The 25,094-nt window shown below is 42.7% G+C and overlaps 1 protein-coding gene across 2 annotated transcripts in view; it reads right to left on the reverse strand.

Moving 5' to 3' along the window:
* Positions 1-2,338: 2,338 nt before the first annotated feature.
* Positions 2,339-25,094, reverse strand: part of MLH1 (mutL homolog 1) — a 192,247-nt gene continuing 169,491 nt past the window's right edge. The window contains exon 19 of one of the 2 annotated variants that reach the window (XM_056520381.1): positions 2,339-3,244. In XM_056520381.1, the coding sequence (XP_056376356.1) occupies positions 3,077-3,244 (168 nt within the window). In that variant the 3' untranslated portion in view covers positions 2,339-3,076. The remainder of the gene's footprint in view (positions 3,245-25,094) is intronic. The other variant, XM_056520380.1, reaches the window with a different exon arrangement.

Here is a 25,094-nt window from a genome sequence, read left to right on the forward strand (position 1 = left end):
CAGGTAGGGATCCTCCAGCTGTCTTGTAAGCTGTTCGGGATGCCGCGATTTCGCCGCGGCTATCCCGAACAGCTCCCTGAGCTAACCGGCATGCTTTCACTTTCACTTTAGACGAGGCGTTCAACTTTGAACGTCGCGTCTAAAGGGTTAATAGTGCGCGGCACCACGATCAATGCTGCGCGCTATTAGCCACGGGTCCCGGCCGATGTTAGAGGCGGGGCCACGCCGTGGCCCTGCGTTATAGATCGGGAGCGGACTCATGACGTAACGTTACGTCACGTCATGGGTCCTTAACAGGTTAAGTCCTATACTGTCCGTGTGAATACACCCTAAGTGTACGTTCATATGTATAGAATCTGCTACATATTTTTGCTTCATATTTTCTACAGATGATTTTGTTACTAATTGAATTCAATGGGTATTTCTACTGCAGGGTTTTCCACCGGAGTATCCCTTTAAAGCTGCAGATTTGATGCTGTGTTTAGTCATTTAAATGACATTACAATCTGCAGCATCAAATACACAGCACAATACAGCATGTGTGACCCTACCCTTATATGGTAAACAAATCCTGTGTACAGCTAGTATCTAACTCTATATGACCCTGTATATGACATAGTATACAGATCCTGTGTACAGCTGGTATATAGCTCTATATCATCCTCTATATAATGACATATGGTATTCAGATTCTGTGTACAGCTGGTATCTACCTCTATATCAGCGGTCTTCAAACTGTGGCCCTCCAGATGTTGCAAAACTACAACTCCCAGCATGCCCGGACAGCCAACGGCTGTCCGGGCATGTTGGGAATTGTAGTTTTGCAACATCTGGAGGGCCACAGTTTGAAGACCACTGCTCTATATGGTCAGTGTATGAGGGAATAATAGTCTGTGTTTATAGTTCGTTCCTGATGCATCAGTATTTGTCTCAGTATATAGAATTTGATCAGTAATAGTATGATGGTAATATGTATGGTGATAATATTCCTCCCTGTATACTGGTATTATTGGTCTCTGTATACAGGATTTGGTCAGTAACAGTATGATGGTGATTTGTATGGTGATACTATTCCCAGAAATCAGATACATGACGTGAACTACACTCTGTGCCAGTTGACTGGTGACCACAGCAGTCACAACCCCTCCATTCATGTCTACGGGAGGGGGCGTGACTGTTGTGTACTACTCTTTTGGATAGGGATTAAGCCATCTGGGGTGGAGTACCTCTTTAAGCACACTATATATATATATATTTTATATATATATATATATATATATATATATATATATATATATATATATATATTTTATATATATATATATATATATATATGTGTATGTCTGTGTGGTCTGGGGGCTCCAAGTGTTGCTAGTCCACTTAACCCCTTAGGGACTCAGCGTTTTTCAGTTTTTTGCATTTCCGTTTTTTTCCTCCTTGCCTTTTAAATATCATAACCCTTTCAATTTTCCACCTAAAATTCCATATGATGGCTTATTTTTTGCACCACTAATTCTACTTTGCATTTACAGTCGTTTTACCCAAAAATCCACGGCAAAATGGAAAAAAAAAAACATTGTGCGACAAAATTGAACAAAAAAATGCCATTTTGTAACTTTTGGGGGCTTCTGTTTCTAAGCAGTGCATTTTTCGGTAAAAATGATACCTTATCTGTATTTTGTAGTTCCATATGGTTAAAATAATACCCTACTTATTTAGGTTTGACTTTGTCATACTTCTGTAAAAAATCATAACTATATGCAGGAAAATATATACGTTTAAAAAGGTCCTCTTCTGACCCCCTATAACTTTATTTTTCCGCGTACGGGGCAGTTTGAGGGCTCATTTTTTGCGCCGTGAGCTGAAGTTTTTATCGGTACAATTTTGTTTTGATCTGACTTTTTGATCGCTTAAATGACCAAAAATATGCTATTTTGGACTTTGGATTTTTTTCGTGTACGCCATTGACTGTGTAGTTTAAATAACAATATATTTTTATAGTTCGGACATTTATGCAAGCGGCGATACCACATGTTTATTTTTATTTACACTTATTTGGGGGGGAAAAGGGGGGTGATTCAAACTTATTAGGGAATGTTAAATCACATATATTAACTTTTTTTTTGCAGTGTTATAGCCCCCATTGGGGGCTATAACACTGCATACACTGATCACTGGCATGTATTAACATGCCATTGATCAGTGTTATCGGCGCTTGACTGCTCCTGCCTGGATCTCAGGCACTGAGCATTCATTCGCCGATCGGACACCGAGGAGGCGGGAAGGGATCCTCCCGATGTCCTGTAAGCTGTTCGGGATGCCGTGATTTCTTGGCGATCCTGAACAGCCCGACTGAGCTGCCGGGACACTGTCAGTTTCCCTTCAAACGTGGCGGTCAACTTTGATCGCCGTGTCTGAAGGGTTAATAAAGGGCATCACCGCGATGTCCTGTATTAGCCGCGGGTCCCGACCCGATATGACGCGGGGTCACTGAGTGACCCTGCGTTCTCGCGGGAGCCGACACAGGACCTAAATATAAGTCCTGCATCGTTAAGGAGTGAATGCTATAAAATAATGGCTATGGGGACATTTTGGTTAGTGTATTTTATAGCTAGCTACATATCTACCAGGCTACCTACCTCACATTGTATGCATCGTGCTGTGTCGCACATAATGTAAGTAAATTGAGTCACACTGTGACCCACAAATGGCCGCAATGCAGCTGATGGGTCGTGGCCACTTTTTGGCCCATCAAAATCCTCAGCAACAGGCCCATGATGCTCTTAATCCAGCCCTGGTCCAGAGTAGGAGCAAATCCAGATAGGAAACATCTCCTCCGGATAGTTCCTGACACGGACAGAGGTGTCCGCACACTGAACATTTAGATGAGTAAAAAAAAGTTATATAGTTTATTTATTTTCCAGAAGCCTTGCTGAAACAAACAGTTATTCACAGCTACTTTATATATTTTCAAAAAGGATGTAGTTTGTTGCATAGATATTCGACTTACTTCATTCTATTAAGATCAAGATATAAGAAACAATTATATACATTAACAAAAAAAACAAAAACACTGCTAACATCTTTCAAATACTTTGTACAAATCTGGGAGGTTTGCCAGCTGTAAGACACTTCCATCTTCAGCAAACTCTTTTCTAGGTAGTAGATGCATTCGAAAAGCTTTGTACAAAATGTGTTCAGTTGTCCATCTCCAGGAAGGTTTATCCGTTTCCAAATCCTTGTCCTGTAAAGAATGAACAGTATGTGACCCAACATATATAATAGTAATTGAATAAATTTAAATTGCCTTTCTGACACTGATTCTCTGATGGCATCCCCCAGTTAGAGGAGAAGTCTCGTGCATAAAAACGTATTCCCTATTCGAAGGATAGGGGATAAGTTTTAGATCTCGGGGGTGAGAGTGCTGGGCTCCCCGCGATCTCCTGTATGGAGCCCCTGTGCTGTAGCACAGGAGCGCGTCACAACCCCCGTCCGAAGCCGAGGCCACCACGCCCCTTCTATAAAGCTCTATGGGAGAGCCGAAGGTGGCCGAAAGGCTCTCCCGTAGAACTATATGGAGGGGGCATGACAGCCTCCGCTTAAGGCGGGGGTCGTGACATGCTCCTGTACTACAGCACAGGGGCTCATTCGGATCGGGGATACGTTTTTATGCATGAGTCTTATCCTTTAACCGCTTAAGGACCAGGCCCATTTTATTTTTGCATTCGTTTTTTTCCTCCTCTCGCCTTCTAAAAATTATAACTTCTATTTCCATCCACACACCCACATGAGGGCTTGTTTTTGGGTCACCAATTTTACTTTGTAATGACATTTATTTTACCATAAACTGTACGGCGAAACCCAAAAATTATTATTTACGTGGGAAAACTTGAAAAGAAAACCGCAATTTAGCAAATATTGGAAGGTTCTGTTTTCCTGGTGTACACTATGTAAAAATAGCATGTTTTCTCTATTCAGTGGGTTAATACGATACCCATGATATATGCTTTTCTATAATTGTAGCGCTTAAAAAAAAAATCTCAAAGTATTTTAACAAAATTTGTATGTTTGAAATTGCCCCACTTTGACCCCCTATAACGTTCTTATTTTTCCGTATACGGGGCGGTATGGGGGCTCCTTTTTTTGTGCAGTGATCTGTAGTTTATCGGTACCACTTTTGCCTAGGTTTTACTTTTTATTAATTGGGAATAAAAAAATGCAGCAATTTGAGTTTGTTTTATTTTCTTACGTTTACGCCGTTCAACGTACGGATATATTTTGATAGTTCAGACTTTTACACACGCCGTGATACCAAATATATGTAAATTTTTTTTACATTTTAATAGTCCAATCATTTCATTGCTAATACTGTTCAGTGCTAGGCATAGGGCATAGCACTGATCAGTGTTATCAGTGATCTTCTGCTCTGGTCTGCTCGATCGCAGACCAGAGCAGAAGACCCCTGGAGATGGCTGGAGCCAGGTGAGGGGACCTCCGTCTGCCATTAGCGGCAGCGCTGAGGGCAATCCGATCATCCATTTTAATTAACACACTGCCGCAGATGCCGTGATCTGTATTGATCACGACATCTGAGGGGTTAATGGCAGACATCCGTGCGATTGCGGATGTCCATTACTGGCGGGTCCCTGGCTTATGATAGCAGCCGGGACCTGCAGTGCATGACACGAACACCGATCCGGTGCTCACGGTCATGGTGGAGTGTAAATGTACGGGGAAAATGTACCCCGGCACCATGACATTTACGTCCATTGTCGTTAAGGGGTTAAGTTATGTTAAAAATATATATCTAAATTTATCTTTGAACATAATGCGAGAAATGTATCAATAGTGCATATTTTTAGGGAATGCTAAACATGCTGCGCAATGGTGTGGTTTCCTCAATGGCTGTTCAAAATTATGTTGCGCCCATCATTTCATATGAGAAGAGGGAATATGCAAAGCAGCTCAATCACACCACCAATGGTGATTTCCTCCAGGAAAATTCTTACCCCCATACATTTTTTGCGCAAGTGATATGAATTCAGCACATCAACCAGTGCATTTGCTCACCACACCCCTGGTGGTGCACAGAAAAAAAATGACGAAGCTAGCACAAAGCACATGAAAAAAGTGCAAAATTTGATGATGATTTTGCCAATGCAATTTTTCAAGTGCACAATTTCCCTTACATGTTTACATATGGTGGATTCAGAAAAAAAGAAAATTGAGCTAAATACCAAAAACATGGTCATTTGTCTAACACTAATACAGTGGCAGTTGGCTACAGACAATATACAAGTGAATATTCTTTCCGCATGTAAACCATTTGCATGTATATTTAATTTGTGAGTGACAGGAATGCAGTGATTATGCCCTATTAGGGGTTCAGGGCGCTGCATTTGGCCCCATTTTTTGGGGGGGCCGCAGCGCTTTTTTTTGCCCCATTCAGTTACAGTTACACCAAGCACACACACTACATACTCATTCCCTCATTTGGAGGCCTACATACCCCTCAGGGAGCTTTCGGTCGAGGAGTCTCTTATCAGTTTTAAGGGGAGACTTATCTTCAGCCAGTATATTCCCTCGTAGCACCTCTGGGTACACTCTCAAGTTCAAAGTATATGAGGGATGAGATTCCCGTATTGAACCCCCAGATTATTCCCCTCTGGGTGTTAGCGGGAAAATCGTTTGGGACCTTGTGCACCCATAGCTGGATAAGGGTTACCACGTGTACGTGGACAACTTTTATACCAGCATCCCTCTGTTCACATCCCTTGCCGCCAGATCCACGTCAGCTTGTGGGACCGTGTGGAAAAACCAAAGAGGCCTCCCTCTAAATTTGATCCAGACACCTATGCCCAAGGGTGAGTCCCGTGCCCTTACCCATGAAAACTTGTTGCTGGTCAGGTATAAGGATAAGAGGGATGTCCTCATGCTGACCACAATTCATGGTAACGGCAGCTCACCTGTCCCGTGCGAGGTACCACAACAACGGTCCTCAAGCCCGATTGTATTCTGGACTACAATCGGTATATGGGGGGAGTTGATCTTTCTGATTAAGTCCTCAAGCCATACATGGCCATGCGGAAAACACTGGTACGGTACAAAAAAGTTGCGGTCTACATGGTACAGGTTGCCATGTACAACTATTTTGTACTGTCCCAGGCAACACAGGGACATACCTTCAGTCCCAAGAAGAAGTCCTAAAGGTCCTGATCTTTGGCGACCGGGAAAGAGCAGGCCGGACTTCCCAAGGAACTGGAGTTATAGGTGCCAAGATCGTCCCAGGCCAACACTTTCCAGGTGAGGTCCCCCACACTGGAAAGAAGGGACAATCCCAGAAAAAATGCTAAGTGTGTAACAAGAGGGGCATACGCAAGGACACCACCATTCAATGTGACACTTGCCCCGATCATCCGGGCCTCTGCATTAAAAACTGCTTCAGGGAGTATCACACTTCCATGCAGTACTAAATTTTCCCATTTCATTAACATTTTCAATAATTTGACCCCAATGAACCAAGACCAGACTACATTCCAAATGTTAACACCATAAAACCACTAAATTGCCCAAAAAACTCTTATCTAGACAAAAAAAAACAAAAACTGATAAGACCTCTGGGGGTATTTTTCTTCTGGGTCATGGGTCACTGATTCACTATCGGGGACTTTTTATGTTGCCTCAAATGCGCAGCGCTCTCTCTCCACCTGAGCGGGGTGCGCATTTGAAGCAACAGGTTAGAGACGGCCACACACATCACATTCCCAGAATGATCATTCAGAGCATAGGGTTTGGGGTGGGCATATTTTTTAGTTTTGGCTATTCTCTGGGTCATCATTCTGGGAACATAACCAGTTTTATAATTTTATGTCCCACTGTACCCCATTTTAGTTATTTAGTGTACCCCAGTTATTTACCCCATGTAATGCCCCTTGAGGGGGAGTCCCACTGTTCTTGCTCCATAGGAGAAAGCCAAAGCTCAAGGCCCTGACTGATCTCCGGCACCTCAGACCGGTGTGCATGCTGTTTATGCCAAGACATGAGGTATGTCCTTACTCCAAAAAAATGTACTTATGAATTTACAGTGACATTTTCTGTCCTGTTCTGGCTCCATAGGCAGCAAGCTCAAGGCCCCTGAATGCACTCCTGCTCCTCAGACCAGTGTGCATGCTGTTTACGCCCAGATATGCGGTATGTCCTTACTCCAAAAGAAATGTATATATAAATTTACAATGACATTTTCTCCTTTTACCACTTGTGAAAATGAAAAATTTGGGGTAACTCCAGCATTTTAGTGTAAAAAAAAAAAAAAATTTTCATTTTCACAACCCACTTCATGAACATTTATCAAACACCTGTGCGGTGTTAAGGCTCACTGTACCCCTTGTTATGTTCCTTGAGGGGTGTAGTTTCCAAAATAGTATGCCATGTGTTTTTTTTTTCTGTCCTGGCACCATTGGAGCTTCCTAAATGCGACATGCCCCCCCCCCCCCCATTTCAGCAACATTTGCAAATGGGACTCCGCTTCTGAGCATTGTAGTGCGCCCGCAGTGCACTTTACGTCCACACATGGGGTATTTCCATACTTAGAAAAGATGGGGTTACAAATTTTGGGGAGCATTTTCTCAAATTACCCCTTATAAAAATGTAAAATTTTGGGGAGAAAAATATAGCATTTTAGTAAAAAAAAATAAATAAATAAAAAAAAATTCCTTCACATATCCAGAGTAGTCAATCACCTGTGGGGTGTTAAGGCTCACCGGACCCCTTGTTACGTTCCTTGAGGGGTGTAATTTCCGAAATAGTAGGCCATGTTTTTTTTTTTTTTTTTTTGCTGTTCTGGCACCATAGGGGCTTCCTAAATGGGACATGCCCCCCAAAAACCATTTCAGCTAAATTTGCTTTACAAAAGCCAAATGTGACTCCTCCTTTTCTGAGCATTGTAGTGCGCCCGCAATGCACTTGATGCCCACACATGGGGTATTTTCATACTCGGGAGAAAATGCCCCCCAAAATTCGTAACCACATCTCTTCTGTTACCCCTTGTAATAATGTAAAATTTGGTGGAAAAACAGCATTTTAGTGAAACACATCCAACTTTAACGAAAAGTCATCAAACACCTGTGGGGTGTTAAGGCTCACTGTACCCTTTGTTATGTTCCTTGAGGGGTGTCGTTTCCAAAATAGTAGGCCATGTGTTTTATTTTTGCTGTCCTGGCACCATAGGGGCTTCCTAAATGGGACATGCCCCCCGAAAAAACCTTTTCAGAAAAACTCACTCTCCAAAACCCCATTGTCGCTCCTTCCCTTCTGAGCCCTCTACTGCGTCCGCCGAACACTTGACATACACCTATGAGGTATTTCCTTACTCGAGAGAAATTGGGTTCAGAATTTTAGGAAGATTTCTCTCCTTTTACCCCTTGTAAAAATTTAAAAACTGGGTCTACAAGAACATGCAATAGGGCTGGGCGGTATGACCAAATGTGTGTATCACGGTACTTTTGTATCTTTTGGTGGTTCCACGGTATATAACAGGAGGTGAGTTAAAGTTTATTTTGTTTATTTTTTGCAGCCCAGAGCAGTGGTCTTCAACCTGCGGACCTCCAGATTTAGCAAAACTACAACTCCCAGCATGCATGCTGAGAGTTGAAGTTTTGCAACATCCGGAGGTCCGCAGGTTGAATACCACTGGTATAGAGCGTCAGCGCCGGCGGCCGCTACAAACAGGAGGACGAGGAGGGCAGCGCTTGCAGGTGACATGTGAGTAACCCGATGGGTACTGCGCTGGGCTGATAATTAATTAGGGGGGCAGAACAGCGCTCTCGGGCAACATATGATTAGTTCCCCGATGTGGGGGACAGCACAGCGCTGGGCTAATTCACTCCTTCATTCCCGTTGGGGAAGGGCCAAACCGGTATTGCGGTATGGGTTAAAATTCATATCGTGCAGCACAAAAATGTCGGTATTCGGTATGAACCGGTATACCGCCCAGCCCTAACATGCGAGTGTAAAAGATGAAGATTTTGAATTTTCTCCTTCACTTTTCTGCTATTCCTGTGAAACACCTAAAGGGTTACAGGGGTACTCCGGTGAAAACCTTTTTTCTTTTAAATCAACTGGTGGCATAAAGTTTAACATATTTGTAAATTACTTCTATTAAAAAATATTAATCCTTCCTGTACTTATTAGCTGCTGAATACTACAGAGGAAATCCTTTTCTTTTTGGAATGCTCTCTGATGACATCACGAGCACAGTTCTCTCTGCTGATGTTATTATAATAATAAAGCTTTATTTATTGTTCTTCGTGAGATTTGAACCCAAGGCCCCAGCACTGCAAGGCAGCAGTGCTAACCACTGAGCCACCATGCTGCCCTTATCATGCATCTGCTATGCATGGTTGCTAAAATGGACAGAGATGTCAGCAGAGAGCACTGTGCTCATGATGTCATCAGTGTTCCAAAAAGAAAGGAATTTCCTCTGTAGCATTCAGCAGCTAATAAGTACTGGAAGGATTAAGATTTTTTAATAGAAGTCATTTACAAATAAGTTTAACATTCTGCCACCAGTTGATTTAAAAGAAAAAAGGTTTTCACTGGAGTACCCCATTAACACACTTACTGAATGTAATTTTGAATACTTTGGGGGGGTGCAGTTTTTATAATGGGGTCATTTATGGGGTATTTCTAATAAGAAGGCCCTTCAAATCCACTTCAAAACTGAACAGGTCCCTGAAAAATTCCGCTTTTGAAAATTTTGTGAAAAATTTGAAAATGGCTGCTCTATTTTGAAGCCCTCTGATGTCTTCCAAAAGTAAAAACATGTCAACTTTATGATGCAAACACAAAGTAGACATTGTATATGTGAATCAAAACATGATTTATTTGGAATATCTATTTTCCTTACAAGCAGAGAGTGTTAAAGTTAGAAAAATGCTAATTTTTTTATTTTTTCATCAAATTTTGGAATTTTTCACCAAGAAATGATGCAAGTATCGACAAAAATGTACCACTTATATAAAGTAGAATATGTCACGAAAAAACAATCTCGGAATCAGAATGAAAGGTAAAAGCATCCCAGAATTATTAATGCTTAAAGTGAAAGTGGTCAGATGTGCAAAAAACGCTCTGGTCCTACAGTGAAAATTGGCCTGGTCCTTAAAGGGGTACTCCGGCGCTTAGACATCTTATCCCCTATCCAAAGGATAGGGGATAAGATGCCTGATCGCGGGGGTCCCGCCGCTGGGGACCCCCGTGATCTTGCACGCAGCACCCCAGTTAAAATCAGTCCCCGGAGCATGTTCGCTCCAGGATTGATTACCGGCGACCACAGGGCCGGCGGGGTGTGACATCACGCTCCGCCCCTCAATGCAAGCCTATGGGAGGGGGCGTGGCACAGCTGCCACACCCCTTCCCATAGGCTTGCATTGAGGGGCGGAGCGTGCCCCGGAGCGAACATGCTCCGGGGACTGATTTTAACTGGGGTGCCACGTGCAAGATCACGGTGGGACCCCCGCGATCAGGCATCTTATCCCCTAGCCAAAGGAAGATGTCTAAGCGCCGGAGTACCCCTTTAAGGGGTTAAGCTTGCTAGGGACTTTGGAAAGTCCTGTCATTGGGCCTGGAATGTTATGGGATGAAAGGCAGGTTTGCTAGTGGGGCCTTTCATCACCTTCCTGGGCCAAGCCAGGCTTTCAGAATCTCCTGGATCAGCACAGGTGGAGGATTTATGTATGTATTTATGTATGATGGCTGTATTTATTTTGCTATTGAACAGGACAGAAGAAGACCTGTTTAAATGTTACTTCCGAGTCCCTTTCTGCTATTTTGCCACTATTTGACTGACTGTACCACCCTAATCTCTCCTCTCTTTATAAATATAGTATATCACGAGTACACCCCTCACATTTTTGTAAATATTTTATCTTTTTATGTGAGAACACTGAAGAAATTACACTCTGCTACAATGTTAAGTAGTGAGTGCACAGCCAGTATAAATGTTTAATTTTGCTGTCTCCTCAAAAACTCAAAGACAAGCAATAATATCTAAACCTTGGTAACAAGTGAGTACACTAAGTGAAAATGTCCAAATTGGACCCAAAGTGTCAATATTTTGTGAGGTTGACATTCTTTTCAAGCACTGCCTTAAGCTCTGGCCATGCCCAAGAGGCTTAACAGGTTGCCACTGGATTCCTCCTCCAACACTTATCCACCAGCTCTGTGATGTTGATGTGGAGATTAGAGACCTTGCACTCCCCCATTTTTCCATTTGATGATGCCACATAGATGCTCATTAGAATTTAGGCCTGGAGACATGCTTGGCCAGACCATCACCTTTACCCTCTTATGTTGGAATACTGTTCTGTTTCCCAGTCTCCTAATATAGGGGGACCATGCGTTGCTTCAGTGTCACAGTAAATGTTGGCATTCATGGTTCCCTCAATGAACTGTAGCTCCCCAGCGCCAGCAGCACTTATGCAGCCCAGACCATGACACTCCCGCTATCATGCTTGACTGTAGGCAACACATTTGTCTTCGTACTCCTCACATGGTTGCCGCCACAGCGGCTTGACACCATCTGAACCAAAAAAGTTTATATTTTTGTCTTATTGGAACACATGACATGATTCCAATAATCCAAGTCCTTATTCTGGCTGTCTTCAGTAAACTGTTTGCAAGCTTTCTTATGCTTCATCTTTAGAAGAGGTTTCCCCCCCCTCCTTCAACTTGTGCAGCACTTGTGCTGGCAGCACTCATACCTGTATTTCCCAAAGACAACCTTTGGATTCGATGCTGAACACATGCACTAAAATTCTTTGGTTGACCGTGGCGAGGCCTGTTCTGAGTGATTCCAGTCCTGTGAAACCGCTGTATGCTTTTGCCCACCATGCTGCAGCTCAATTGCAGGGTCTTGGCAATTTTCTTATAGCCTAGGCCATCTTTATATCTTTTTTAAGACCCTCAGAGTGTTCTTTGCCACGAGGTGTCATGATGAAGTCTCAGTGACCAGTTTAAGGCTGCACTCACACCTCATTTTCAGCCTACAGTTGCCGGATCCGGCTGGGGAAAACCGGGCGCTCCCGTACTCCAGCCGGACAGACGCTGAAATCAATTTACTTTAATGAGATGACCGGAGTCAAATGGTGACTCCGGTCGGCTAATTTTTGACCCGTATCCGGTTTTGTGACCAGACCTAAAACCATAGTACACTACGGTTTTAGGTCCGGCCAGGAAACCGCATACGGGTCAAAAATGGGCAGACCGGAGTCACCATTTGACTCCGGTCATCTCATTAAAGTTGATGGATCTCAGCGCCGGTCCGGCTGGGGTACAGGAGCGCCTGGTTTTCCCCTCCCCCAGTTGGATCCAGCAATTGTAGGCTGAAAGCGAGGTGTGAATGTAGCCTTAGAGAGTGAGAGAGTGTTAACACCAAATTTAAGACACCTGCTACCCATTCATACCTAAGCCCTTGTAACACTAACTGGCCACATGACATTAGGGAGGGGAAATGGCTAATTGGGTCCAATTTGGACATTTCTACTTAGGGGTATACTCCCTTTTGTTGCCAAGGTTTAGACATGAATGACTGTTAGGTTATTGTAAGGGAACAGCAAAACACAGTTATACAGGCTGTGTGCTTACTACTTTACATTGTAGTAGAGTGTCATTTCTTCAGTGTTGCCACATAAAAAAAAAATAATAATAATAATAATTTAAAATAGATAATATATTTACAAAAATGTTTGGATATTTAACCCATACAAGTCCCCCCTTTATTTAACCCCTTCCCGACCTATGACATACCTGTACGTCATGGGTGGCAAGGTGTTCCCGACCCATGACATACAGGTACGTCATGAACATTACTGCCGCTACTCGCGGCACCCCGCAGCGCCCGGAAAGATGGTGGCTATCACTGATAGCCAGCCATCTTACCGTGCGACCACGGGGGATTTCATCCCCCACCCCCCCAGCGATCGCTGCTATCAGCTGGTCAAATCTGACTAGCTGATAGCAGCGCAGTGTGTGCGTTCCGATCACGGGGATCGGGACACACATCGCTCTGCTAAGTGTCCCTGACCCGTCCCCCGGCGTCACTTACCCGTCCGAGCGGTGTCCCGGCGGTCCCAGCGTCCTCCATGCGGTCCTGGCTGCGCTGCGTCCCGGAGGTGAGTTTCCGGCAGCAGTGCGGCATCTTTATTGGCAGCAGTGAGATCGCCGTAAAGCGATCTCACTGCTGCCTCTGAGAGTTTCAAAACTGCAACTCCCAGCATGCCCAGACAGCCTTTGGCTTTCTGGGCATGCTGGGAGTTGTAGTTTTGCAACATCTGGAGGTCCACAGTTTGGAGACCACTGTATAATGGTCTCCAATCTGTGCTCTTCCAGATGTTGCAAAACTACAAATCTCAACATGCTCAGTCTGTCCAGGCATGCTGGGAGTTGTAGTTCTCTAACATCTGGAAGAGCACAGATTGGAGACCATTATACAGTGGTCTCCAAACTGTGGACCTCCAGATGTTGCAAAACTACAACTCCCAGCATGCCCAAGCATGCTGGAAGTTGTAGTTCGGCAACATCTGATCCTTCAGATATTGCCGAATTACAACTTCCAGCATGCCTGGGCAGTCTGGGCATGCTGGGAGTTGTAGTTTTGCAACAACTGGAGGCACACTAGTTGGGAAACATTGTCCGTTTCCTACCTCAGTGCCTCCAGCTGTTGCAATTGTTGCAAAACTATAACTCCCAGCATGCACTGGCAGACCATGCATGCTGGGAGTTGTAGTTTTGCAACAGCTGGAGGCACACTGGTTTGGAAACACTAAGTTTGGTTGCAAAACACTTGAAAGTTTATTACTTAACTTATTGTTTCCAAACCAGCGTTCCTCCAGCTGTTGCAAAACTACAACTCCCAGCATGCACGGACAGCCAAAGGGCATGCTCGGAGTTTGCAACAGCTGGATGTTTGCCCCCCCCCCAATGTGAATGTACAGGGTACACTCACAAGGGCGGAGGTTTACAGTGAGTGCTGCAAGTTTGAGATTGCGCAAATTTTGCGCTGCAGCTCAAACTTCCAGCGTAAAACTTGCTGTGAACCTCTGCCCATGTGACTGTACCCTAAAAACACTACACTACACTAACACTAACCTAAAATAAAAAGTAAAAAACACTACATATACACATACCCCTACACAGCCCCCCTCCCCCCAAAAAATGAAAAACGTCTGGTACGCTACTGTTTCCAAAACGGAGCCTCCAGCTGTTGCAAAATAACTCCCAGTATTGCCGGACAGCCATTGACTGTCCAGGCATGCTGGGAGTTTTGCAACAGCTGGAGGCACCCTGTTTGGGAATCATTGGCATAGAATACCCCTATGCAAATCCCTAATTCAGGCCTCAAATGCGCATGGCGCTCTCTCACTTTGGAGCCCTGTCGTATTTCAGGGCAACAGTTTTGGGACACATATGGGGTATCGCCGTACTCGGGAGAAATTGCCTTACAAATTTTGGGGGGCTTTTTCTTCTTTAACCCCTTATGAAAAGGTGAAATTTTTGATTTGCACAGTCCACTGTTTCAAATATCTGTCAAACGCCAGTGGGGTGTAAATGCTCACTGCACCTCTTATTAAATTCCATGAGGGGTATAAAAAATAAATTTTTTACAGTGACATGCTGGTGTTGCCCTATACTTTTCATTTTCACAAGAGGTAAAAGGGAAAAGACCCCCAAAATTTGTAACGCAATTTCTCCCGACTACGGAGATACCCCATATGTGGGCGCAAAGGGCTCTGGGGGCGCACAACAAGTCCCAGAAGGGAGAGTGCACCATGTACATTTGAGGTGATTTGCACAGGGGTGGCTGATTGTTACAGCAGTTCTGACAAACGCAAAACAATAAATATCCATATGTGACCCCATTTTGGAAACTACACCCCTCACGGAATTTAATAAGGGGTGCAGTGAGCATTTACACCCCACTGGTGTATGACAGATTTTTGGAACAGTGGTCTGTGAAAATGAAAAATAAAATTTTTGATTTGCACAGTCCACTGTTTCAAATATCTGTCAAACGCCAGTGGGGTGTAAATGCTCACTGCACCCCTTATTAAATTCCATGAGGGGTATAGTTTCCAAAATGGGGTCACATGTGGGGGGGGGGGGGGGTCCACTGTTCTGGCACCATAGGGGCTTCCTAAATGGGACATGCTCCCCAAAAACCCTTTCAGAAAAACTCACTCTCCAAAATCCCATTGTCGCTCCTTCCCTTCTGAGCCCTCTACTGCGCCCGCCGAACACTTTACATACGCATATGAGGTATTTCCTTACTCAAGAGAAATTGGGTTACAAATTTTAGGGTGATTTCTCTCCTTTTACCCCTTGTAAAAATCCAAAAATTGGGTCTACAAGAAAATGCGAGTGTAAAAAATGAAGATTTAGAATTTTCTCCTTCACTTTGCTGCTATTCCTGTGAAACACCTAAAGGGTTAAAACACTTACTGAATGTCATTTTGAATACTTTGGGGGGTGCAGTTTTTATAATGGGGTCATTTATGGGGTATTTCTAATATGAAGACCCTTAAAATCCACTTCCAACCTGAACTGGGCCCTGAAAAATTACGATTTTGAAAATCTTGAGAAAAATTGGAAAATTGCTGCGGAACTTTGAAGCCCTCTGATGTCTTCCAAAAGTAAAAACTTGTCAATTTTTTTATGCAAACACAAAGTAGACATATTGTATATGTGAATCAATATGCAATTTATTTGGAATATCCATTTTCCTTTCAAGCAGAGACTTTCAAAGTTAGAAAAATGCTAAATTTTCAAAATTTTCATGAAATTTTTAGATTTTTTACCAAGAAAGGATACAAATATCAGTGAAATTTTACCAATAACATAAAGTAGAATATGTCACGAAAAAACAATCTCGGAATCAGAATGATAAGTAAAAGCATTCCAAAGTTATTAATGTTTAAAGTGACAGTGGTCAGATTTTCAAAAAATGCCCAGGTCATGAAGGTGAAAATGGGCTGGGTCATGAAGGGGTTAATTTCCCTTTTTAATAAAACTTCAATGCTTTATTCCATTCTTATTAAAATTAATCTTGAGACCAAAAAATAATGCTATGTGCTCATTAAAACCAAAGCTGCAGCTTAGTTGACTTGCTTAGTGAGTCCCAGAAAATGTTAGTGAACTCTAATTATCAGCAGTTTGCTGTGGACTGTTCACTTATGTTTATACTGGCATTTATGGCTGCTGATTAAAATCTGGTGCTAGCCATAACCCCCCCACGTTTCGTCAGACCACACCGACTTTATCAAGGGAGTCCGGCTTGATAAAGTCAGCGTGGTCTGACGAAACATCGGAGGGCGGATGGCTAGCACCAGATTTTAATCAGTGTGAACAGTCCACAGCAAACTGCTGATAATTAAAGAGTTCACTAACATTTTCTGGGACTCACTAAGCAAGTCAACTGAGCTGCAGCTGTGGTTTAAATGAGCACATAGCATTATTATTTTTTGGTCTCAAGATTAATTTTAATAAGAATGGAATAAAGCATTGAAGTTTTATTAAAAAGGGAAATTAAATAAAGGGGGGGGGGGGGATTTCTAGTTTAGGGCTAACCCCTTTTGGGGGTGTACCTCTAAAAGTTGTTCACATTAATGCCCTGAAATCCTCGGGGGTAATGGTTGTATAGTAATTTAACCCATACACACACAGCACTGCTGCGCAAACATATACACAGCTTTGCATACACAAAGAGCACATACATAAACAACTCTACTACACCAACACACTGCTTTTCTGCACTAATATATTAAGATAGAGAATATATATATATATATATATTCTATTTGCCATCAAATTTGCAAGCTAAGTACCTCATAGTTTCATGTTTTCATTTATTGCACTACAGCTGTATAGCTTTTTTATGTTCTATCTATATACTCATGTCTTATCTATATACTCATGTTTCATCTATATCTTTGTGCTAGCAGTGTGCTGCTGTATTCTCCTGTTGCTGTATATTTAGCCCAGCAGCCTGCACTTGTAAGCCAGGTCTTTACAATAGTTTGGAATCAATAGTGCTGGCCAACTTATTATTTGGTTGTATTACACATACGGGGGAGTGGCTACCTCCATGTTGGCTCTTGCACCCCACCCACCTCTATTAGGTGTATATAAGGTGCCTTGGATGTTTCAGACCTTGCAATGCCTGCTGTACTGTTCACACAGAGGCATATTCATAGTGTAGGGTCCGTCCCAGAATGAGGTCCCCTTACCGTGGTAGGACGGTCCACGCTATTTGTCGCCAAATTTGCAAGCTAAGTACCTCATAGTTTCATGTTTTCATTTATTGCACTGCAGCTGTATAGCTTTTCATGTTCTATCTATATACTCATGTTTCATCTATATCTTGTGCTAGCAGCAGTGTGCTGCTGTATTCTCCTGTTGCTATTCTCTCCCTCTCCCCGTCTCCAATATATATATATATATATATATATATATATATATATATATATATATATATATATATATATATATATATATATATATACACACACACCACAGTTGTGTTGCACTGTCGGGTTGTGCGCCAGAATGTGCGCCATAACTGAAAAAAACACGACTAAGTCCATTTTACTGAGAAAACCTGAAAAAGGGGCATGGCCATTGTGAAAAGTTAGTGTGGCCATCAAAAGGGGCGTGTTTGACATTTTCACAAAAACCCAACATATTTACTAAAGGTTTCCACAGAAAATGTGGTAGATTTCAGTTGAGGAAAACCCGACAGATCAGAGCATGTGTATAAAAAGCTAAATGTAGGGAAAAGTGCAAAATGTAGGGAAACATTAGTATATATCGTGGGGGAAAAAATTGTAGGGAATTAAAACCCACAAAGAAAACTATAACTCCACTCTTGGTAATAAACTGTGTTTGAATCAAAATCGATGGTCCTGATTTACTAAGACAGAAGTTGCTCTGTAACTTTTCCTAGTCATGTGACTAATCACATAACTCTGATGGATCAGGCAGTCAGTGAGCAGTGTATGTATGAAATGGAGCGGGGATGGATTAGAATATCATCCTCTTGTAGTTCTGGCACAGGATCTCACTGATTGACAGGGCACTTGAGGTTATGTGGTTCCAGTAATTAAAAGCGCAGGAATAAGTTATAAAATGCAGCAGAATGTGGTCCACACTGTAAATATTGGCTGTACACGTTTCAGGACTCCCTTAGGTCCTTACTTCAGCAGCTAATAGCATAGGTATAATCAGGGGTGTGGAAATCCCGATGACTGGGACATGCAGTTCCGGGAGCCGGGGAGGTACATTTTTCATGCGCTTAGCCCTGCTTCGAGCAAGCAGGGACAGGCCTCTAATTTTCATAAGCCTGCGCTCAGGGTGTATGAAGCGGGCTCCTGACTCGAGCCTGCGCCATGCCCGGCGGCCCCGAGTGGATTGCTGTAGCTTGGGGGCCACCGCTTATAGCCAGCCGTGGCAGACTATTAACCCTTTGGATCGCCGCTGTCAGCTTTGACATCGGCGATCTAAAGGGACCTTATAACCATCCCTGGTGGTCTAGTGGGGGTGGATCGCCCTAATCCCCCCTGCAGTGCAATCACGGGGGAGCAATCCAATATAGAGGTAGCCGGAGGGCTTACTTCTCATCCTTTGGCCCAGTGGATCTGTATTTGATTGAGCCTGCCTGGAGCAGGCTCAAACAAATGAGCAAATATCACACAGATCCATGGAGTTCTATGGAACTTAATTGATCTGTATGAGGACTCTATTGATTCCTTCTTAAAGGAGTAGTCCAGTGGTGACCAACTTATCCTTCGGCAATCTCCGGCTCTGCCATTGAGATGTATTGAGGGGGGCGTGTCGCTTCGTGCGGGGGTCGACACCCGCTATCTGGCCGGAGAGCCCGTGGCCCTGTACAGAGAGATCGCAGGGGGCCCCAGCGGTCGGACCCCCCACGATCTCAAACTTATCCGCTATCCTTAGGATAGGGGATAAGTTTTTCACCACTGGACTACCCCTTTAATCCCTTAACCACAACGGATGTAAATGTGCGTCCTGGTGTGGCGGTTCTTAGCGCACCAGGACGTACATTTACGTCCTGTGTATAACCGCGAGCATCGGAGCGGTGCTTGCGTCATACACGGCAGGTTTCCGGATGCTAGCAGCAGCCGGGGACCCGCCGGTAATGGCAGACATCTGTAATCGCGCGGATGTCCGCCATTAACCCCTCAGATTCTGTGATCAGTACATGTTAAAATAGATCAGACCGGGTGGGATCTGATCATCTGTAATGGTGGACGGAGGTCCCCTCACCTGCCTCTCGACGTCTCCTGCTCTGGTCCGAGATCAAGCAGACCAGAGCAGAAGATCACCGATAATACTGATCAGTGCTATGCCCTATGCATAGCACTGAACAATATAAACAATCAAATGATTGCTATAAATAGTCCCCTATGGGGACTGTTAAAGTGTAAAAAAAAAAAGTAAAAAATAAATCCCCTCCGTTTTTCCATTTTACCTCCAAAAAGCGTAAACTTTAATAAAACATATTTGATATCACCACGTGCGTAAATGGCCGATCAAATTATTATGTTAAGGATCCCGTACAGTGAACGGTGTAAACATAAAAAATTTAAAAAGTCCAAAAATGCTGCTTTGTCACATTTTATTCCCCAAAAAATTAATAAAGAATTATCTAAAAGTTTTATATATGCAAATGTGGTATTGATAAGTACATATGACTGTGCAAAAAATGAGCCCTTATACCGCCCTATATACGGAAAAATGAAAAAGTTATAGGTGGTCAAAATAGGACAATTTTAAATTACTGATCTTTGTTTAAAAAGTTTTAGATTTTTTTTAAGTGGTACAAAAATATAAAAGTATCTAGCCAAGGGTATCATTTTAATCGTATTGACCCACAGAATAAAGAGCACGTCATTTTTACCGTAAAGTGTACAGTGTGAAAACGAAACCCTCCAAAATGTGTAAAAATTTGGTTTTCATAAAAATTTTCTCCATAAAAAAATGTTGCCGTACATTTTATGGTAAAATTAGAGGTTCAATTACAAAGTACACTTGGTCACCAAAAAACAAGCCCTTATATGGGTCTGTAGATGGAAATATAAAAAGTTATGGATTTTAGAAGGCGAGGAGTAAAAAACTAAAAGAAAAATTTAATTGGCCTGGTCCTTAAAGTCCCCTAAAATTGGCCTGGGGTTAAAGGCCCCTAAGGGAATAATAAAGTGTAATAAATAAAATAAAAAATAAGTTTTAAAAACACACATTAACCCCTTCCATATAAAAAGTTCACAACACTCCTCTCCCCCCCCCCCTGTTTTTCATCAAGCATCCGGAGGATGTTAACATGGCCACAAGCAAGATGTGTCGGCAGAAGGTGAAGCGCGGCTAGGGTCCCGATGTTGGCACCACGGTCCTGCGTCAACATATGCAGCGTCACCATAAAGCGGCCTGGGAGAAGAAGATGCAGTGGTCCAGCCTGCTCCATCACCCAGTGGCACTCCGCTCCCTGTTTCAGCCAGCCAAGGTTCCACTACCTCAGCCCAAGGGAGCTGTCTAACATACCCATCTTCTGTTGGTCCAGATGCTCCTGCTACTCCTACTTCAAGTCTGTCATTCCGGCAGTAATCCATTGGCGAAGCCATGACCAAGAGACAGCAGTATGCACCCACTAATCCAATGGCACAGAAGCTGAATGCGCTCCTGTCCAAGTTGCTGGTGCTGCAGTCCCTCCCTTTTCAAGTGGATACTCAGTCATGAGCATGGGGGTGCGCTGAGAGGCAGGGGCTGGGACAGCCGGTAGCTGGCCTCGCGGCAGACTGCCAGCTTGATTTTAGCCCCTTAAGGACGCAGCCCTTTTTTGAAAATCTAACCACTGTCACTTTAAACATTGATAACTCTGGAATGCTTTTACTTTTCAATGCTTTTACTGATTCAGAGACTCTTTTTGTTGACATATTCTACTTTATGTTAGTGGTAAATTTTTGTCGATACTTGCATAATTTCTTGGTGAAAAATTCAAAATTTTGATAAAAAATTTGAAAATGTTGCATTTTTAGTTACTTTGAAACTCTCTGCTTACAAAGGAAAATGGACATCTCAAATAAAATATATATATATATATATTTTGATTCACATATACAATATTTCTACTTACTGTTTGCAACATAAAGTTGATATGCTTTTACTTTTGGAAGACATCAAAGCTTCAAAGTTCCGAATTTGAAAATGTTGTGACAAATTTGAAAATTGCTGCTGAATTTTTCAGGAACCAGTTCCGTTTTGAAGTTGATTTGAGAGGCCTTCCTATTAGAAATACCCCATAAATGTCCCCATTATAACAACTGCACCCCTCAAAGTATTCAAAATGACATTCAGTAAGTGTGTTAACCCTTTAGGTTTTTCACAGGAAGAGCAGCAAAGTAAAGGAGAAAATTCTAAATCTTCACTCGCATGTTCTTGTAGAGCCATTTTTTTTTATTTTTTACAAGGGGTAAAAGGAGAGGAATCACCCTGAAATTTGTAACCCAATTTCTCTCGAGTAAGGAATTATCTCATATGTGTACTTCAAGTGCTCTGTGGGTGCACTAGAGGGCTCAGAAGGGAAGGAGCGACAATGGGATTTTGAAAAGTGAGTTTTTCTGAAATGTTTTTTTATGGGGGGGGGGGGGGGGGGGGAGAATGTCACATTTAGGAAGCCCCTATGGTGCCAGAACAGCAATAATACCCCACATGGCATAATATTTTGGAAACTACACCTCTCAAGGAACGTGAAAAAGGGCCAATGAGCTTTAACATCCCACAGGTGTTTGATGATTTTTTGTAAAATGTTATTTTTATTTCCCACTAAAATGCTGGTTTTTCCCCAAATTTTAAATTTTTACAAGGGGTAATAGAAGAGATGGGGTTACAAATTTTGGGGGACATTTTCTCCTGAGTATGGAAATACCCTATGTGTGGACGTCAAAAAAAAAAAAAAAAAATACACATGGCTTACTATTTTGGAAACTACACCCCTTAAGGAACGTAACAAGGGGAACAGTGAGCCTTACCTCCCCACAGGTGTTTGTGACGAATGGAATCACTGTAATTTCGCTCATCACTAGTGGAAAGATTTTTTCATCTACACATCTGACTTTAACAAAAAGTCTTCAAAGTTCTCGGCTCGGCCGTTGCTGACTTCAGCCTGCATAAATTAGTTCAGCTTTCAGGTGCTCCAGTGGAATGTAAAAGGTGGATACAGACTGCATCCACCTTTTCCAGCCCACTGGAGCACCTGAAAGTTGAACTAATTTATGCACACTGAAGTCAGCAACTGCTGAGCCGAGAACTTTGTGACAAATCGAATCACTGTAACTTCGCTCATCACTATTTTTTACTAAAATGCAGGTTTTTCCCCAAATGTTACACTTTTACAAGGGGTAATAGGACATAATGCCCCCCAAAATTTGTAACCCCATTTCTTCTGAGTATGGAAATACCCCATGTGTGGACGTTGAGCTTTTGGAGAGAGTATTTGGTTGGAATAGAAGTCGGGGGCCTTGTGAGTTTACAAAGCCTCCCGTGGTGCCAGAACAGTGGACCCCCCCCCCCCCCCTACATGCGACCCCATTTTGTAAACTACACCACTCACAGAATTTAATAAATAAGGGGTGCAGTGAGCATTTACACCCCACTGGAGTTTGCATCTTTGGAACAGTTGGCTGTGCAAATGAAAATAAAATGTTTCATTTTCATAGACCACTGTTCCAAAAATCTGTCAGACACCTGTGGGGCGTAAATGCTCCCTGTACCCCTTATTACATTAAGTGAGGGGTGTAGTTTCCAGGCGTCAGGATTCGCCGCAAATAAATTCAGATCGAACTAATTTTTTTCTGAAAATTTGCCGAATCAGCCAAATCGAATTTTTTAAAAATACAATTGTATATTGCTATGAAAATTTTATAGAAATACAACTGCTTATAAATAACGGATCCCGCAGTACGGAACAAAATAATAATGTGAAAAACTTCCAAATAATATTTGTGAAGAAAATTACATTTCCAATACTTAAGGATAAGAGTGGGGAGAGTATTAAAACGTAGCCTTTATTTGACTCCGATAAGAAAATCAAAATCAAAAACCAAGTGCAAAAACTGTGTTTCCAACAAGGGATTTTCCCAAATATTGCCGAATATGTTCCAGGAATGGTTGAGTCAACCTCCGGGGGATATATATCCACAATTATGTCTATTGGACCCCTGGTAACAATATATCACCCCAAAGGCAACCATCCAACATACATAAATGCACACATATATATCAAACAAGGATATCACAAAGTCACGGTACCCTACGCATTTCTATCACAATAATGTGACGTCTTCAGGGGTCACTCATAAATTACCAGGCTGTATAGAGTGCTCTGAAATAAAAGCACTACCAACATAAAATACAGTTCCTAGGTCAGAGATATCACTTTAATTATTGTGATTATTCACTAAATGATTATCTGCACTAAGCAAACAATATCCTTGAGGGATGGCACCCCTTAATATAGAGTATAACCTTTTTAATATATTAATGAACTCATCTGAAGGATATATTTTGTGGCCGTGAGATTCCAAGGATCTGAAAAGAAATACAATGGAAAAAACAAGAAAATACTACTGTGTCAGCCATTTGTCCCTGAAAGGAGAAATCCACCCGATGTATATGCGATCCTACTCACAACCATCCATAGGTATATCAGGATAACCTAAAAAGAAAGTTGCAAAGAAATCTCCAGTCATTGAAAAAGCCACCTGCAAAGTAAACAGGGGTAGGGGGAAACCGCTCTGCGGTATACTCACGGCCTCTATGCTTGGCACAAGAGTGGGATGCAGCGCACACCTGCATTAGCAGGGAGCCGAGACGTACGGCTTCACTGCGCTGTCTGCACGTTAGTGGCGTCTGACGTTCTTTCTGGTTCCCTTGCTGTGCCGCATCAGAGGAGTAACGCCCCGCCTGACGTCAGTATTGGGTGTGACTAGTTATTCCGGCCACGCACTACTTGTCAGCATAGGGAGCGCATACAAGCAACGAGCGATTGCTGGCACTTAATATTAAAGTTACGCCAAGGAACACTTATAGTATGTATCTGGTGTATTTGTGGGTCATCTTTAAATATAAATAGATAATAGACATACCGTGCTTATCCTGCCTAAATAATGCCCTAGCATACAATACACTAACGTATATGATGGTGAGTAAATAGTGCGTAAGGGACACACTACAATATGTCAATTATTAAACACGCTCTACGGTATGTAAAGGTAGCTTAAATCTTTTTCAATTTTTAGATTTATTATTCAGCCGGAATGAAGTGTGGTGGTGGCCCATACTAGGTGCCCCCCATTATGCCCTTGTTGGATACAGTTTTTGCACTTTGTTTTTGATATTATCTGAGTCAAATAATTGCTATGAAAATTTGTCAGCGTTTTATATTATGTGTATTGTAACGTATTGCTAGATCCATGCTGTGTTTTTACTAATCACCCAATAAGACAATCATAATGAAGAATGGATTTACCTATATATAGGTCTGAGGTGTAGATTTTTTTAAATATATATTATACCTACACTATTCGCTGCTGATGAAAAGACCTAAGAGTCATGTAACACATCCAGCCAATATTTACAGTGTGGACCACATTCTGCTGCATTTTTGAACTTATTCTTGCGCTATTAATTACTGAAACCACAGACCAAAAGTGCCCTGTCAATCAATGAGATCCCGAGCCAGAGCTACACGAGGATGCTCTTCTAACCCATCCCTGCTCCATTTTATACCTATACTGCTCACCAACTGCATTCAAACTCCAGTGGAAGAGCATACCATTGCCGGCTGATGAGTCTCGCATGCACAAGTGGACGGAGCGGCAATCTGTCAGAGAATTAAGGCTGCGCCGGTGAAGCTGCACAAGCCGGAGAGAAATTACCACCTCATTTCATTCAAGTGCCATCTCGGACCAGAATGCCATTCTCCTAGGCAGGGACATGCACACATAGTACTCTTAACGGGGCTTGAGCCCCTG

The sequence above is a fragment of the Hyla sarda genome, chromosome 5 (genome assembly GCF_029499605.1).
Source record: "Hyla sarda isolate aHylSar1 chromosome 5, aHylSar1.hap1, whole genome shotgun sequence".
Lineage (NCBI taxonomy): Eukaryota > Metazoa > Chordata > Amphibia > Anura > Hylidae > Hyla > Hyla sarda.